General features: G+C 37.1%; 2 protein-coding genes across 2 annotated transcripts in view; both read right to left on the reverse strand.

Annotated features, from left to right (window-relative positions):
* The window catches only part of LOC145985959 (uncharacterized), a 91,254-nt gene that overhangs the window by 37,867 nt on the left and 36,074 nt on the right, over window positions 1-17,313 (reverse strand). The window lies entirely within an intron of this gene.
* Window positions 1-17,313, reverse strand: part of LOC145985958 (DNA damage-regulated autophagy modulator protein 1-like) — a 31,020-nt gene that overhangs the window by 8,123 nt on the left and 5,584 nt on the right. Inside the window, exon 5 of the mRNA XM_083120103.1 lies at window positions 10,105-10,243. Within this exon, the coding sequence (XP_082976229.1) occupies window positions 10,105-10,243 (139 nt within the window). The remainder of the gene's footprint in view (window positions 1-10,104; window positions 10,244-17,313) is intronic.

Consider the following 17,313-nt stretch of genomic DNA (forward strand, 5'->3'; position numbering starts at 1 on the left):
AAGTATTTTGTATCTGTTGATCTGAGCATGGATTTGATTGCTGAACGTTGCTCGAAATTCGGCTTGCACCACCAATTGTTGTAGGCTCAGTATTTTGGGAATATGCAAAATTTCTGGTCTTACGAAAATCTTACGTTTTGACAGAAACTTGTCCAACATTGAATGATTGTTTGGATTTGTTGTTCAGAAATTTGGATGTCTTATTTCTTCTCATAAATTCTTCCTGGTCCTCTGGAACTCTAGAAGATTTGTTTTTTCCCGAATGAACCAAATCAATTCTGTCCAAAATATATATCAGTCTGTCCGTATGTCATGACATGACACATATTCTGACACATTTCTCGGTATTTGTCGCAACACTAACTCAATCATATCAGATTCAGATGGGTCTTCTTCCAAATTTGAATAGGCAGAATAGAGTTTCAATGCAAAAGTAGCTAAGTTTTCATCAACATTAGGATCATATTTTCTTGTTCGTAGAGCTGCCAATTGCGCTTGTACTACTTGTTCAGAAGCATAATGATGCAAAAACTTTCCTACGAAATCCTGAAAACATGAAAATCTCTTCTTATGAGAATTATACCATAACAATGCCTTGCCGTAAAAACACTTATATATACTATTCAGCCTGTATTCCTCCGGAACTCCCATTAGATTGAATGTTGAAACTAACTGATCAATATAGTCTCTACGACTTTGTTTCTCTAAATTTCCCCCGAACTTTGGGAGTAGGTTCAAGTCACTCACTTTTAATATGCGTTGCATAGTCTCATTACAGCCAGTTACTATTGCTTGTGAAGGACGGTTATTCAACGAACTCATCGGATTCTGAAGAGGAGGTGTCATTGTGTCAAACGGTACTGTAGTTACTACTGTGCTATCCTGATTATTCGGACTTATGAAGTGTGCATTACTTCTGGCAGTACCAAAACATGTGCCGCGTTTATATGTAGCATTAATTCGTTCAGAATTATTGTCTAACACACAACTACACTGCCCTCCAGAAATTAAGCAACAACAAGAAAATGTGAGATAAAAGAGAAAACAGTTGGAGAAAAGAGAAGAAGAGTTGTGGGCACGCTGAAAGAAAGCAACGAATGCGTTAGGGAAAACAGGTGAGTCATAAAGTGCGATCATCGTGCCCTCGCACGGATTTCTGGCGTACCAGGTATTGGAGTCGAAGACGCACGTTCACGGAAGAGGTGTGTGTCTCTATCTGGAGAGTGCAGAGGTGAGTCAAGTGTGCGGAAAGGGTCGAATATGGCAACCAGGCATCATTTGGCTGATGAATTACGGTGGCGTGCCATCGATAGACTAGAAGCAGGGCAGCGTCAGGATGAAGTGGCCAGATGGCTCAATGTCGATCCTTCAGTTGTCAGTAGGTTATGGAACAAGTTCCAGAGAACGCAAAATGCATCGCGGAGTTTCAGTGGAGGTCGACCGCGTGTGACATCGGTCAGGGATGACCGTTATATCCGTTTGACAAGTCGGCGTAACAGGTCCGCAACAGCTACCCAAGTGCGTGCAGCGGCTATTGCTGCCACAGGACGGCCTATGTCAACGAGTACAGTATGCAGACGGCTACGCGAGGGTGGGTTGTATGCCAGGAGACCAGTGTTGTGTATACCACTCACCCAGCGTCAGAAGACAGCCCGCTTACGTTGGGCACGAGAACATGTGAACTGGACACTGGACCAGTGGCAGTCCGTTCTCTTCACTGATGAGTCCAGATTCTCACTGGACAGTGATTCGCGACGCCGATTGGTCTGGAGAGAGGCAGGAACTCGTTTCCATCCCTCCAATATTGTTGAAAGGGACAGATATGGTGGTGGAGGTGTGCTTGTACGGGGTGGCATTTCTATTGGTGGACGTACTGACCTCTATATCCTCCCACGTGGCACCATGACAGGTCAGCGCTATAGGGATGAGGTCCTTGCACGTTATGTGGAACTATTCTCACGAGAACGAGGTCCGGGCTTCATTCTGCAGGACGATAATGCCCGTCCCCATAGGGCAGGACTAGTCAATCGGTTCTTGGACGAACACCATATTCAACGCATGGTGTGGCCATCTCGTTCCCCGGACCCTAACCCCATTGAACACATGTGAGATGCTCTGGGGAGACGTCTCGCTGGTCTTGTGCCCCCTCCACAAACACTCCAAGACCTTCAACTGTCTCTCTCCCAGCAATGGACCCTCATACCCAATGAGTTGGTGGACAACCTTATTAGCAGCATGCGGCGGCGTTGTGAGGCGTGCATTGATGCGCGCGGTGATGATATCCCTTATTACTGTCAGATAATGGTCACTTTCCGTCTCCAACGTTTACCACCTGTGATGCTCCATGCGTACATTTCTTTTCTTTTGCCCACGAGTGTACCTTGTTTTGTGTTTCTTCTGTTCTGTAAGGCGTGGGACACTTGTTTCTTTCGTTACAAATAAAATATGTACAGCCTCCGGCCTTGTGTTTGATTCTGTTGGATGATCACCATTTGTTGCTTAATTTATGGAGAGCAGTGTATTTCTGCAAACTGTTAATGGGCAGGAATTGGTATGAATGCTACAGTTAATAGAATCCGTAGTCATAGCATTTGTTGAACAGCCCGAGAAACAAGCATGGACATTGCTAGTACAATTGTCAGGCGAGTTGTGAACAGAACCGGTGTTAAATTGCTCTTGTAATGAATTATCACAACCGCATGTATCTCGTGTGACATATGAATTAGTGAAAGAAGCATTTGTACAGTGTTTAGAATTAACATTATTGATGGCCTGATAACGCTTCCTAACTAATCTGCTTCTCTTCGTTCTCTTGCCTTTGTACATTTGCTTTACATGCGTAGTATTCGAATCTTCACTCCCAAAATCTGTTACATCTGTATCGGATGAAGTTGCGTTTGTATTTTTGCCTTTAAAAGAAACAAATTTCTTCTTTCTCTTAACATGGTTTCTAGTTAAAGCTGTTATTGGAGTAGTTTGTGCAGTTTGAGAATTGACATCGACTTGATTGGCCTCAGACACGTCAGATATTTTATCAACGATTGGTGCATTATCATTCTCAGGAGCTAACACTTTTGTACTACTAATGTGCCCCATTCTAGTTTTAATATCACCAATCTCATCTTCTAAGCGAGAAATAGATACTTGTTGTTCATTTAGTGTAATTTTAACAGCACTTATATTGCAGACTTGTTCTTCCGCTTGTGTCGTTAGTTCGACGAGATGTTGCTGATGAGAAGAAGTCTTTGCAATAAGTGATTCTATATTAGACTGCACAACAATTAATTCCTCTTTAACATCATTTTTAAGGGCGTTAGTACTTATTTTGGAAGCATCAGCCACCTGTTTTATTTCTTCTCGGAGTTCAGCGCGAAAAGTAACAAGAGACTGTTTGAAACTTTCTGAAAGAGTCGCTGTTATTAACTCCTGACTTTCAGAAATTTTTTTCATTTGATCAGTGAGTTGCTGTTTCATATGCTCTTGGTTGTCTATAAGCTGTTGTTTCATCTGCTCTTGGGTGTCTGTAAGCTGCTGTTTCATCTGCGCTTGGCTGTCTGTAAGCTGCTGTTTCATCTGCGCTTGGCTGTCTGTAAGCTGTTTGATCTGCGCTTGGCTGTCTGTAAGCTGCTGTTTCATCTGCGCTTGGCTGTCTGTAAGCTGCTGTTTCATCTGCGCTTGGTTGTCTGTAAGCTGCTGTTTCATCTGCGCGTGGCTGTCTGTAAGCTGCTGTTTCATCTGCTCTTGACTTTCTGTAAACTGCAACTGAACCTCATCCATTTTATGAATTATTGTCTCCAATAATGCATTGAAATTAGTATCTTTATTGTGTTCAGTCCCATGCTGGCCAAACATCGGATCGCATACTTTGCCCAAGTACTGATCAAATGTATCAGAATTACTGGAATGTAACGCTGCTAACTGTAGACATTTATGGTGATATAACTTTCCACATTTGCGACAAGTTATACACTTAGCATTCTTATCTGGATCCTTACAACAACCGAAATTTTCAACATTGATTTCCGCATTGTCAGAAATCAAGCTTTCATCAATAGTTTGTCCTTTTCGTGTTGATCTTTTCCCTTTATCTGTCATTATTTAACTATATTATTAAGAAAAACGTATAGCTAAACACTTACTAATTCGAATCCCGGAAACTGGGTCGTCAAATTATTGAAACCTACACATTTTTATCAACATAAAACTAGATTCCAATATATACTTTTTTTTTATATATAAAATATTTATTGGTTGTGGACAAAATCCATGCACCAGTTAACAATTTATCAATTGGTATTATATACATGTATGCACATAATATTTACTCACAATTATTCCTGTCATAATAAATAGTTTCCAAATTTCATTACACTTTTACAGAATTATATTAGACTTATTAAGATATTTTTTAAGAATATAGATTACCTAGGATGAAGGTGAAGTCAGTAAACAAGGCAGTGTCAGTGGCGTTTGATGTCCACTCCTGTACAATTCCTGTAGAAATGGTTCTCTGTAAGTTTCATTAAATTGCATTGAAATATAATGTGGTTTGGAGTTGCAGTATATTCATTGCACAAACAAACTGGTGAAGTCACTAAATTCTTCTTGTAAAGGTGAGCTGTGGCGATAGTGTGATTTAACCTGCAGCGCATTATAGTTGTGAGGGAACTCCGGGAGAGTTGAATCTGTTTAAACCAACATTCCTTTGGAATTGTTTCTTGTATAGAATAGTAGGCCTTACCGCATTGAGTGTCAGTATTTGTCCACAAGCTTTGCGAGTCAGTAAATAGTATTTTTCTAGTGTGTGATTCCAAAACGGAATCTTTATTGAAAGCGGCCGTTGGATTGTTTGATTCGCTGCATATTTTGCCAAGTATCTGCTATATTGTTCCCTTCTATTAAAGAATGTCCAGGTGTCCAAATAAAGTTGATATCATATCCCAATCTCGTTAATTTCAGTGTGAGTATTCTTATGTTAACAATGTACCATTCCGTATGACATGACCATGATGCAAACTGTAAAGAATTTAGCACAGAGGCTGAATCGGTTGCAATTAGAACTGAATTTAACTTCTTCTTTTGTACATAAAGCAATGCCTGTCGTATTGCAAAAGCTTCTGCAGTGTAAATGGACAGATACGATGGCAAAGGAAAAATTTTGAATTCTGCAGAATTATCACAGTAAAATGCTGCTCCTGTTTTTCCAGACGTTGATTTTGAAGCATCTGTATATATGTGATATTCACATTGTAATTTTGAATGTATGTAGTCTTGATATATATTATTTGAAATTGTAGGGATTGTCTTCCTGAAAACTCTACTTGGGTAGGCAGGATAATGAATCCTCATGGGAGATATCATATTAAAGTAGTCTGTCATGAAGCATGGTGCATTAGGTAAACGAATAATATTAGCTTGAAATTTATTAATGTCCTTATAAGCATAATATGGTATAGGTAATGTGGATTTATATTTTGCTGTACGTCTGTTGAGCATCAAAGAGTCTAACAATTGAAGTTTTGGTATGATCGAAGATGTCGTGTTGGCAATTTTCTTAAGTAAAAATTTGCTCGCAAGATATTTAACTCTAAGTTTGTATGGTGGATCTCCCACTTCTACGAAAGTTGCTTGTTTTGGAGTTCCTTTCCAAAGGCCATAAATCCTGGATAAACTGCTATATTGGATAGAAGATAGCGTGTTAAAAGCCCAACTTAGATTATCATTGTACATAAAGGAACCATACTCTAGTCTTGAGTTTAGCATCTGTTTATGGATCTGATGTAATAATTTAGGATCAGCACCCCACTTTTTCTTAACTGTCAACTTTTTTATTATGTTAAACACTTGAGATCCCTTACATTGTGCCAGTTCTACTTGTGACTTCCATTTCAGTTTTTCATCTAATAAAGTCCCAAAAAATTATGACTTCTTTGTTAACTAATAGTTTTTCCGTTTATATTTATTGATATGCATGAATGAGATCTCTTCTTATTAAAAACTACCACCGAAGACTTATCTGGATTTACTTCAATTCCATTGATATCACACCATGATGATAATTCATCCAGAGATTTTTGAATTTTTTGAGCCCCTTCTTGAATATTTTTACTACTAGTGTATATAACAATATCATCTATCCGCATATTGTAATAGACGAGTGTGTTGAAGAATTCTGGAGCCTAAATCTGCCGTGTACATATTAAATAGCATGGGACTCAGCACTGCGCCTTGTGGTAGACCATTATGTGTATAACGTGCGGTGGATAACTGTCCTCCATATCGAATGTACAACTTACGTGCCAATAATAATCCAAGAATACTTTTTATAAAATTACGTGGAACATTCATTTTCTCCAATTTTTGTAACAGTATATTTGGAAGGACAGAATCATAGGCGCTACTTAGATTGAGAAAAACTACGATACAAAATTCCCGCCGTATGAAAGATAGCCATATATCTAAAATTAGTGTCGCTAATACATCTACTGTTCCAGTTCCTTTCCTAAATCCCATCTGATGTTTCGGTAATTTCTGATTATATTCGACCCACCATGTGAGTCTGTTCAGTATTAAATGTTCATATAATTTAGCAAGGCAGGATGACATTGCAATAGGTCTATAGTTCGTATGTATTCCTGATTGTTTACCTGGTTTTAATATGGGTATTATAACCACTTCTTTCCACTGTGATGGAATTTCTCCACTATTAAATATTGAATTGTATGTATTTAGTAAAATTTCATATCCATTCAAAGGCCAGTGTTGAATACATTCGTATGTAATACCATCTAAACCCGGAGACGTTTTCTTTCGTTTATGAACAACATATTCTAATTCATCCATAGTGAATAGCGATTCTAACATGGATGTTTCTGGATATTTCATAGAGTTTAATAATTGACAAAGATTAGTTTCAACCGTATCTGGTGTCAACTTGCGGTGAAATTCTTTTATCCAGGCTGAATTGATATCTCCTCCAAAATAATGATAAGTATTATTATTGGACATACTTCTTATTATTTTCCAAGTCAATGAAATAGAAGAATCTTTAGTTAATGTAGAGCAAAATGACTTCCAAAAGTATGATTTTGATTTCTTTAGGAACCTCTGAGTTTTTGCTGCAATTTCTTTATATCTAATAAAATGATTGATCGTAGGATTCTCCTTATAATTTATGTATGCTTTTTGTCGTTCGTTTACCCATTTCTGGCAATCCGTTGTCCACCACGGAGTCACTTTTCTTCTAGATCCAAAATTAGATACTGTTGCATTTATTTGTTCTTGTCGAATGAGAGACACCAATGTGTCATACGATACTTCTTGTTTCAACAATTCATTCTTTATTGCATTGTTTACATTTCCGGAGAATTTCTGCCATTCAACCCTTCTTGTAATATATTGACTATTGTTTTGTTCAGAGCTAATAGTAAACCACGTTATATTTTTATTATGTTGAAAGGTTATCATAATTGGCATGTGATTACTGTTGTAACACTTCTCTAATACACTCCAATGGATTTTTGAAGCTATACCATTTGAGGTAATAGTTATGTCTGGAGCACTCGGCTGTTCATTAGGTCTTGAGATTATTGTAGGTGTTCCGTCGTTGAGTAATACAGCTGAGGAATCTTGCAAGTAATTATACAAATCTTTACCTGATCGATCAGTTAGAGAACAGCCCCACATAGGGTGGTGTGCATTAATGTCCCCTGCCAGCACAAATGAAGTGTTTGGTGGAAGCTGCCCAACGATATTCTGCCACACTGTAACAGGGAGGTGCACTGTGGGAGGGCAGTAAATTGATACATAAGACGTATCAGCAATCCGAACACCTGTAATCTGAATTTGACTGTTTATATTTTGAAACAAAATAATGTCATACTGTATATTTCTTTTAACACCTATAGCTGAACCACCGTATCCATCTAAAGGATCATCTCTTATCCAATTGCAACCTTTAAACTTCAATGTTGAGTCAGTTTTCAACCACGTTTCTTGTATAAGAAGGACATCTGCAGAAAAGTAAGATAAAATATGTTGTAAATTAAGTCTATTAGGAATTAAACTTCGTATATTCCATTGTAATATTTTCAAGACTTTGTCTGGCATGCTGGTTGTTGAAATAAGTATTGCAAAATACTTGTAGCAATGCAAGTCCAGTCCTGGTTAACGTTCAATGTCGAAGTCCCTGCTAGGCTACATAATTGTTCTATAAATAATGAAAAATTATTTAGGAATTTTGTAGAATTTTGTTCCTGTGACCGATTTGGCTGGATAGCTTGAGCCGCCTCTGCAAGAACAAATAATTTATTTTGTTGGCATGTTGTCGACAATCCGGAGCATTGTCTTTTCGAGATCCTGACAAAGAATAATCAGGGTTTGTCATTCTCTTTTTATATTCATTTTGTCCAAATGGTTTCAATGTTTGAGAAGATTTCTGGCGTTTTCCTTGAGAAGACCCAGTCTCTTCCAAATATTTTCCAGCTTTCTTTGAACTGTACAATGGCCTTTTATTAGATACACTGTATTGATCTTGTATTATATTATGATGATATGAGGTGCTACTCAAATTGTTAGATATCGAAGCATATGTAAATGGCATTACTGTCTTTTCTATTTCCTGAACATGGCCTGTAGATATCTGTTCATATCCATACATATAGTTAATTTTTGAGACTTTCTTCATAGCTTCGTTAAACGTAACATTCTGAACTGTCATAATTTTGATTATTTCCTTTTGTCGTTGTTTTTCAGGACAGTTTTTGTCAATTGCAGTGTGCTCCTGATTACAATGGAAACACTTGATCTTATTTGTGCAAGAGGACGATTCGTGATTCTCACCACAGCGTTTGCATTTTAATTTACTTCTGCAATTAGCCCTGAAGTGCCCATAATAAACGCAATTAGTGCACTGTTTAATCAAGGGAATGTACCTATCAATATCAAACTTTCTGTAAAACAGTGTGACATATTGTGGTAAGGATTGCGAGTCGAATGTTACAATTACCGTTCGAGTTGGAACAGCAACGCGAGTACCCTCCTCGTACTTATACTTCACAATGCGTTTTACCTTTATTACTTTGGCTGTTGATGAATTTATATTTTGCAAAATTTCATCTTCACTTATTGACTGATGTACATCTTTCATAATTCCCATTCTTCGTACTCGGTGTGATGGAACAAAACCTTCCCAATTATTCTGTAACAGTAATGGATTCGAAAGGAAATCATTTGTATAATTAGATGTCGTAAATGTAAGTCTAGCTAGATTTTTCCCAAGGCTATCTATCTCTTTCAAACCTCTAATATTTTCTTTGCTGACTATAACTCAACATAACACAACATTGTAACTATTGTTCTCGTCACAATCTCTTCTCTCGTTTTCAGGTGAACTCATTTATTTTTGTTCCTCATGGGTGTTCGCCACTGGATTATTACGTCACGGTAGATACCCAACCTCCCTGTGCGGCGAAGTTATGAGACTCTCCTTAATTTTATGCTACACTGAGCATTCTCAGGACGTATAATTAGAAAAAGAAGTAACTTCTTGCCATTTTACAAGTTTAATAACACCTTTTACCTTTAAACAATCACAGCAAAATAACATAGCTATACTCACAATAGCAATCACTTTTCAATAAGCTGCGGCTTTTCTTTTATAATAGCGTTCTTCACAAATTAACATCAATTCACGCAACTCAACTGACTTTTCGTCCTACCACCATGCTACATGCTACCACGCACTGTTGTCCTGGCAACGAAATCAATAAAAGATTGGACAGTTCTATAAATGTTTATAAACCGGAAATGACTTCCGCTTCCGATGCTACTTTTAATTACACATAAATTAAAGAAACTATAAGTTTGATAACATTAACAGAAAACAAATAAAACATATTAATGTTGAAAATAAACAAATCATATCACATGGTCGGACAGACTTGTGATTAAACTACAGATCTGGTGCGCCACGACACCCCCGGAATTCTATGCTACAGGTCAGTCGTAAGTTCGATTCAAAATGGATAATGTCCAAATTACATTGCATGTTAGTAAAGGACCATTGTGGGTAACATTCATTAAATTATTGCTATGCTCACTTACCTTTGAATTCCAGTTCAGCCAATCCTCCAGTCACAAATGTTATAACTACTGAAACACTTGCTATTATTGTAAACAGAGTTCTCAAGTTAGCAGCCGTTCTAGAGGTAAATAAAGGACCCAACGAGTAGTCGAAAATCACCTTTAAAAATCAGAATTACACAATTAACACTAGCTTGGAATTTCGCACAACAAAATATTAAAAAGCATAATAATAATTTTTAAAGAAAGAGATTTAGAAAAGAATGGAACTTTAACGTCGCAGCTTAGTGATCAATTGGTCCCAGGTTTGATAGCTGGTGGAAGAACATAATGGTTCAGAACCAACTTTAAACTGTAGGTCCAGTCCCGATTAGCCTATCTGTGCACGAAATAGACTTAAAACTCAAGATTTAAAACGAAAGAGGGCACGTGGGAAAAAAAATAAGGAGGAAGAAAAAGATAATAGAAAATCACAAAGAACCGAAATATAAAAATAATTATATGAAGAAGAGAAACTGTGAAGACTTGAAATCATCGAGGAAATGAAATAAATGAGAAAGAGAAGGAGGAATGAAAGTAAATACTGAAAAACAAAGATATAATGATTAGAGGAACATAAATAATGAAAAATTAGAAAACATGAATTAGAGTAAAGAAAGATCGAAAGCTTAGCAAGGGCATGGAAGAATTAAGGAAGGAAATAAACATGAGAGAGAAATGAAAATGAAAATAAGAAGCAAAGAACAACGAGGTGATAAGGAAAACTATATAGATTTGATTTGATTAGATTTTTGTTATTTATGGTCACTTTTTTGCCACTTTTTCAGCTAATTCGAACGACGAGGATGCGTGATGTTATGATGAAACGGATAATGGAACATTCACAAAGATCACTCATGCCAGGCCGGGATTCGAACGCTGTTATGTACCCAATAGGACCAAGTAATGTAAATAGTTTGCCAAAGAGGAATAGAGATGGCAGCACCAGGCGTACAAGATTAAGAACTGGCATAATATATGTGAATAACTTTATAAATAAGAACAAAGCAAATTGGAAAGATGAAAAACAATAGAATATATTATAAGAAGACAAAGAATAAATATGAAAAAAATAAATTAATATATATATTTTATAAATCAAATCAGTGATCATATGTAAGTTAATATGAAAATTAAGGAAGTCAAAGCACTGATACAAGTTTGTGACTTTGAACAGATATTGCATCTGTCTGATTGATTTGTCATTCCCATAGCGGAAATTTTGTTTGCATCAGTGGCGAGCGCGTTCCAATCGACGCCCCACAGCACTTTTTGGTTGCGAGTTTTAACCGTAGCACCTACTTGGATGCGGGTGTCAATCGTTTGCACCAAGTATACACTCTGTTGTACTCAGTTAGTGTTGGCGCGTTCCAATCGCAACCGTAAGGGAGGATATTAGTATTATTCCCAAAGCTTAAAGGAAAAAGTTGGAAAAGGATAAAGGAATTCGTTAAATAGTCAAAACATAAACATATTGAAATCCAGAGGGAAGTTTACAAAGAAGACAAAAAGGAAGTCCAGATCCAGAACGTCCATTAAGGGAAGTCCAGATCCTCCATATTGAGAAGGAAGTCCAGATCCAGACCGTCCATTGAGAAGGAAGTCCCGATCCAGACAGTCCATTAAGACGGAAGTCCAGATCCAGATCTGTCCATTACGAAGGAAGTCCAGATAGAAGAATATTCAAATAGAGAAAAGAAATAATAAAAAGCATATTGAGATGAAAATTGACTGTAAACGAGAAAATTATAGAAGAAAGTAGCTTATCATGTAAATATTCTTACTCCATGTATCCTGTGTTTAAATAATATATTAGTTTAAACGTCTCCATTGGAAGGCATCCTGTCTGGTTTCGTTGTCTACAAAGAACCCTACTCTGTAGATAAGCCAGCTGAGTTTTAAGATTAAGGTTTATGTACCTTTGCACCAAATGAAGGTAGCATAAATAAATGGCGACCAACTTTTGGGGCTAGAGAATTAGGAACCAGACAGCGAAGAGACAAAGAATAATTGAAAATGGAGGAAAAGGATAAAGATGGAAATGAGATTGGAGAAGCTACAATGGAGGAAGACGGAGAAAAAAGGGAAACTTTCATTTGTTGCGGAGAGGAAGGAAACAAGGAAGAAATTATTTTCTGTGTCACATGTAAGGAAATGAAACATTGGACGTGAGAAGGAATAAGAAACGAGAAATATATATCAATAAGTAAAAGGGAAGAAGATTATACATGTAAGGAATGCAAGAAGGGAAAGCTAAAAGAAAAGCAGAAGAAGGCAGAAGAAATAAACTTAATGCAAAAGTTCCAAAAGCTGTCATTGCAGATACATGAAAATAACAGAGAATTGAAGGAGAAGATTGATGAGAGTAATAGAACAGTAGAAGAAAAGGTAGAAGAAAAGTTAGAAGAAAGTAATAGAAAGGTAGAAGAAAAGTTAGAAGAAAGTAATAGGAAGGCGGAAGAGAACAACAGAGAAGTAAAAGAAAAGTTAGAAGAAAATAACAAGGAAGTGAAAGAAAAGTTAGAAGAAAAGAACAAGGAAGTGAAAGAGAGGCTCGATGAAAATAGTAGAAAATTAGAAGCAGTAAGAAATGAAATCAAGAAAATGTACGAGAAAATAACCGAGACATGTGAAGAAAATAGAAGATCATTGGAATAGAAGATAGAAGATATAACACTGCTAATTAAAAACAAAAGCGTGGATATAAATAGGACGATCGAGGAAGAAGTTTCAAAACTTAGAGAGGAGAATATACACAGAACCAACAGTATGGAAAGAAAAATTGTTGAAAATAAATCGCAAATAGAAGCAGATGAAACTGATAGCAAGATAGAGGAAGCAAAGGTCCTAATGGAAGACAGAAGCTGGGAAACACGCAATAGAATGGAAAAGGAAGTTCTAAAACTGAGAGAAGTAAGTACGCGGGAACTGCAAGAAGTTCAAGAAAAAACTAGCAGTATGGAGAAGGACATTGCGGAAAATCAAAGTAAAATTAATGCAGCAGATAAGAAAGGAAAGGAATTAGACAGAAAATTAAATGGGGCAGTGTCAAAGATAGATAAGACTGAAAAGAAAGTAGAAGAAGTGGAAAGAAACTTAGGAAAGCTATTCATCAAAGATGGAAACATAAATCCTAGGTTTCGAGAAAGTGAAGGAACGAATGTTCAGAAAGAGCTGAGAGAATAGAGTTCAAGCGATGAATCGACGACGGAGGAAGAAGACAAGCATAAGAGATATAGAATAGCGGGAGGTCACAAGAAAAGGAAATGGAAGAATAGCGAAGATGGAAGTAATAATGAAAGGCTGTTAGACATATTGGAAAATGAATTCCCGAGAGACGAGAACTATAGGACCAGGATACCTAGGCCACAAGAATTGCAGCATCTTCCAAAATTCAATGGGGATATATCTGATTAATGTCCCAGAAAGTTTTTAAGGGGACTAACAACAAATGTCAGACTTATGAGGATCCCCGAAGGAATGATTTTGAACGTCATAGAGACATGTTTTGAACAGTCGGCAGCAGGATGGTATCAACTAATTGAGCACAAATTTCGAAATTTTAAGAAGTACAGCCGAAAATTCCTGAACTACTACTGCAGTGAAGACATAAAGAAAAGGCAGCTAGAAGCATTAAAAAGAAGATATGTAGATTGGTCAAAAGTCGACAGCCTGGAAGAACATACATGGGAGACTCTTAGAAGCTTCAAAAAACCTAAAGGAAGGATGCAGTGAAGAGGAGCTGGTTAAACAAGTTGTCCAAACATTGCCATTAAGAATACAGAGAGCTATAGCAGCGGTTAAGATAAAAGCAGTTGATGATTTGATTGAATATCTAAGACCGAAGATGTGCTAAGAAAAACTCCGAATTCCTGGAACGATAAGGAAGGAAGATTCTATGGAAAGAGGCAACATTCAGAAGAAGAAGGGCGCTCAAAACCAAAATTCCGGAGACAAGAATTTGATGTAAGAAGAATAGAAGTTAGAAATCAGAGACCAAGTGCAGAAAGAAGAGACGTAGGAAGAAACAATGGAAGATATGAAAGAAACATAGACTCTGTGGAAGAAAGAGAGAGAAACGATGATAGATATCGAGGAAATTGGAGAAACTTGAGAGGCCGAAATAATTTCCGAAGATACGGAAGAGGAGGAAATCAGCGATGGAGGAACATAAATATGAACAGAACGAAAGAAAATACCGAGTAAGTGTGCCCAATGAAGAAATGGAAAGAAGAAATGCACTTCCGGATGTAGAAAGAGACGAAGCCATGGAATTAGCCAGAAATTATTGTAATGACGCAAGAAGATTCCAAGAGGGAATTACAGCAGATGAAGATTCACTGAACGCAGAAGAGAATAGAGGGTCAAACACGCAAGGCTCTTGCAGCATCTCCCAGGTGTGAGAGCAAAAACAGAGAGAAATGTAAGGCAGGGAGAAATTGTAAATAGAAATGTACATAGTGAAAGAGAAAGTCTTGAGTTATATTTAATAGAAGAGCCGAATTTCAATGACCTGAAGCAAGGGAAAACTTTTTATGTAAAGGCAAAAATTATAGAATTAGAAGTAAAATGCCTAATAGATTGAGGTAGTGTGGTAGAAGTAATGAGTTATGATTGTTGGAAACGGATAAAAGGAAAATATCCACAAGCTCGTCTAGATGCATCAGAAAGGGATAAAATAAGATTGGTCATGGCAGCAGGGAAAGAAGAATATAAAATACAGGGAACCGTCGGCGAAATGATGAACCTTCAAGGGTTAAATTTTCCTGTCAGATTCCTCGTAGTTAAAGGTCTAAGAAGTGATATGATATTAGGAATACCATTTTTGGAAAAATATGATGGTCATATTTATATCAAAGATAGAAGATTGAAACTAGAGTCATTGGAAGAAGAAAGACTAGATGTTCCTATGGAAACTGTAAACAACGAAATGGAGAGAAAATAATGCATTGGCAACCTCAATTTAATGTACGGGCAGATGAAGGCAGTACCAAATGATATATGTGAAGAAATTGAAAGTGAAATGAATAAAGACAATTATGAATACACTGCATCTGTTGAAGAGATAAATAATAAGGTTGATGAGTGCAAAGATATCTCCAAAGAGGAGAGGAAGGAATTACAAGAAGTTTTGTTAGAGCATAGGAATTTGTTTAGCCAAAAGCCAGGACTCACCAGAGGGTATTCCTGCGAAATAGAAGTAGATACAGAAAGACCTATAGTATCTAAACAGTATCCGATACCTTTTGCGAAAAGAAAAGCTGTAGAAGAAGAACTTCAGAAATGGTTAAGATGGGAAATTATAGAAGATTCAAATAGCATACATGTAAGCCCGATGCATGTAGTTGACAAACCCAATGGAGGAGTTAGACCAGTCTTAGATCTTAGAGAACTAAACAAACACGTATTACTTCCAAGAAACCAGAATAGATGAGATGCTACACTCATTTGCAGGAAGCAGATACTTTACTTCTTTTGATTTGACCCTGGAATACTTTCAAATTGAGATCGAGAAGAAGTCAAGAAAGTATACAGCATTCAGATATGGCTCAAGATTGTTCCAATTCAGAAGATTGCCATATGGTTTAAATTCATCTGTTTCGGCATTTATGATTGCGTTGAACAAGATATTTGAGATAGAAACTAAGCATTGGTTAGCCATATATGTAGATGACATGTGCATTCACAGTAAAGACTGGGATTCACATATATGAAGAATAGATTGGGTATTGAACAAATTAGGAAAAGCAGGATTAACCGTCAAACTGGAGAAATGCTCTTTTGTCAGAAAGGAAGTTAAGTTTTTAGGTCATGTTATATCCGGTGGAGAAATTAAGCTATGTACAGATAAGGATGAAGCGATATGACTTTTCCCTAAGCCAATTACAAAGAAACAATTACAGAGATTTCTTGGAATGTGTAATTGGAGAAGCAAGTTCATTAGAGATTTTGTACAAAAGGCAAGACCATTGTATGAGCTATTAAAGAAAACTAACAAGTGGAATTGGCGCGAAGAAGAAATAATAGACTTGTCCATATATAATTTGAAAAAAAATTGTATCTGCATATATATATATATATTACGATAATTTTTTTATGGCCAACGGGGGGAATATTGTGTTACGTACCCAATAGGACCAAGTAATGTAAATAGTTTGCCAAAGAGGAATAGAGATGGCAGCACCAGGCGTGCAAGATTAAGAACTGGCATAATATATGTGAATAACTTTATAAATAAGAACAAAGCAAATTAGAAAGATGAAGATAAAAAAAGGTAAAGTGTTCCCCTGTGCATAGCACCACGCCATGAAGGCGTATAGGGGGTGTGGGGGTAACTCCCCACACTTTCTTGATCCGGTCATGAGTGGGGATGATGTGATCAGCATCACGCCCCTGACCGCCTTTACCCCCCAGGGTTTCCCCCAGGTACCCATGTTATTCGACGCTGGGTAAGCGCCGGGGCCGCTTCCAACGTTAGAAAAGTTCCCGGATTTGAACCGGCTGTAATTTCAGTGCCCATCTCGTTAAACGAGGGTTCAATGACTTTGCAGTTTCCAACCAGGAAAGTGACTTATGATCCGAGTATATGTGGAAATGCCTTCCCTTAAGGTATATCGAAAATTTTTCTACTGCAAAAAGAATAGATAAACACTCTAGTTCATGAGTACTGTAAGTCGCCTCTGTACTACGAAGTGTACGACGTGCATATTGAATGACACGTGTTCCATCACTTGCTTCTTGCCACAATACACTTCCTAATCCTTTCTGACTAGCATCAACGGATATAGAAAATTTCAAACTGAAATCCGGCTGTCGTAGGACTGGGGCAGCTACTAATTCATTCTTTAACTTAACGAAAGCTTCTTGATGTATCGGATTCCATTCATAAATAGTATCCTTACTTAAGAGGCTGTATAATGGTGTGACAATATGTGAGTAGTTAAAAAATAAATCGGCTTCTCCAGTTCGCCAATCCAATGAATTTTCTCAGTGATTTCTTATTGTTTGGGACTGGAAAAGACAAAGAATAAATATGAAATAAATAAATTAATATATATATATTATAAATCAAATCAGTGATCATATGTAAGTTAATATGAAAATTAAGGAAGTCAAAGCACTGATACAAGTTTGTGTCTTTGAACAGATATTGCATCTGTCTGATTGATTTGTCATTCCCATAGCGGAAAT

Source organism: Lepisma saccharinum, chromosome 3 (assembly GCF_977018435.1).
Source record: "Lepisma saccharinum chromosome 3, izLepSacc3.1, whole genome shotgun sequence".
Taxonomy (NCBI): Eukaryota; Metazoa; Arthropoda; class Insecta; order Zygentoma; family Lepismatidae; genus Lepisma; species Lepisma saccharinum.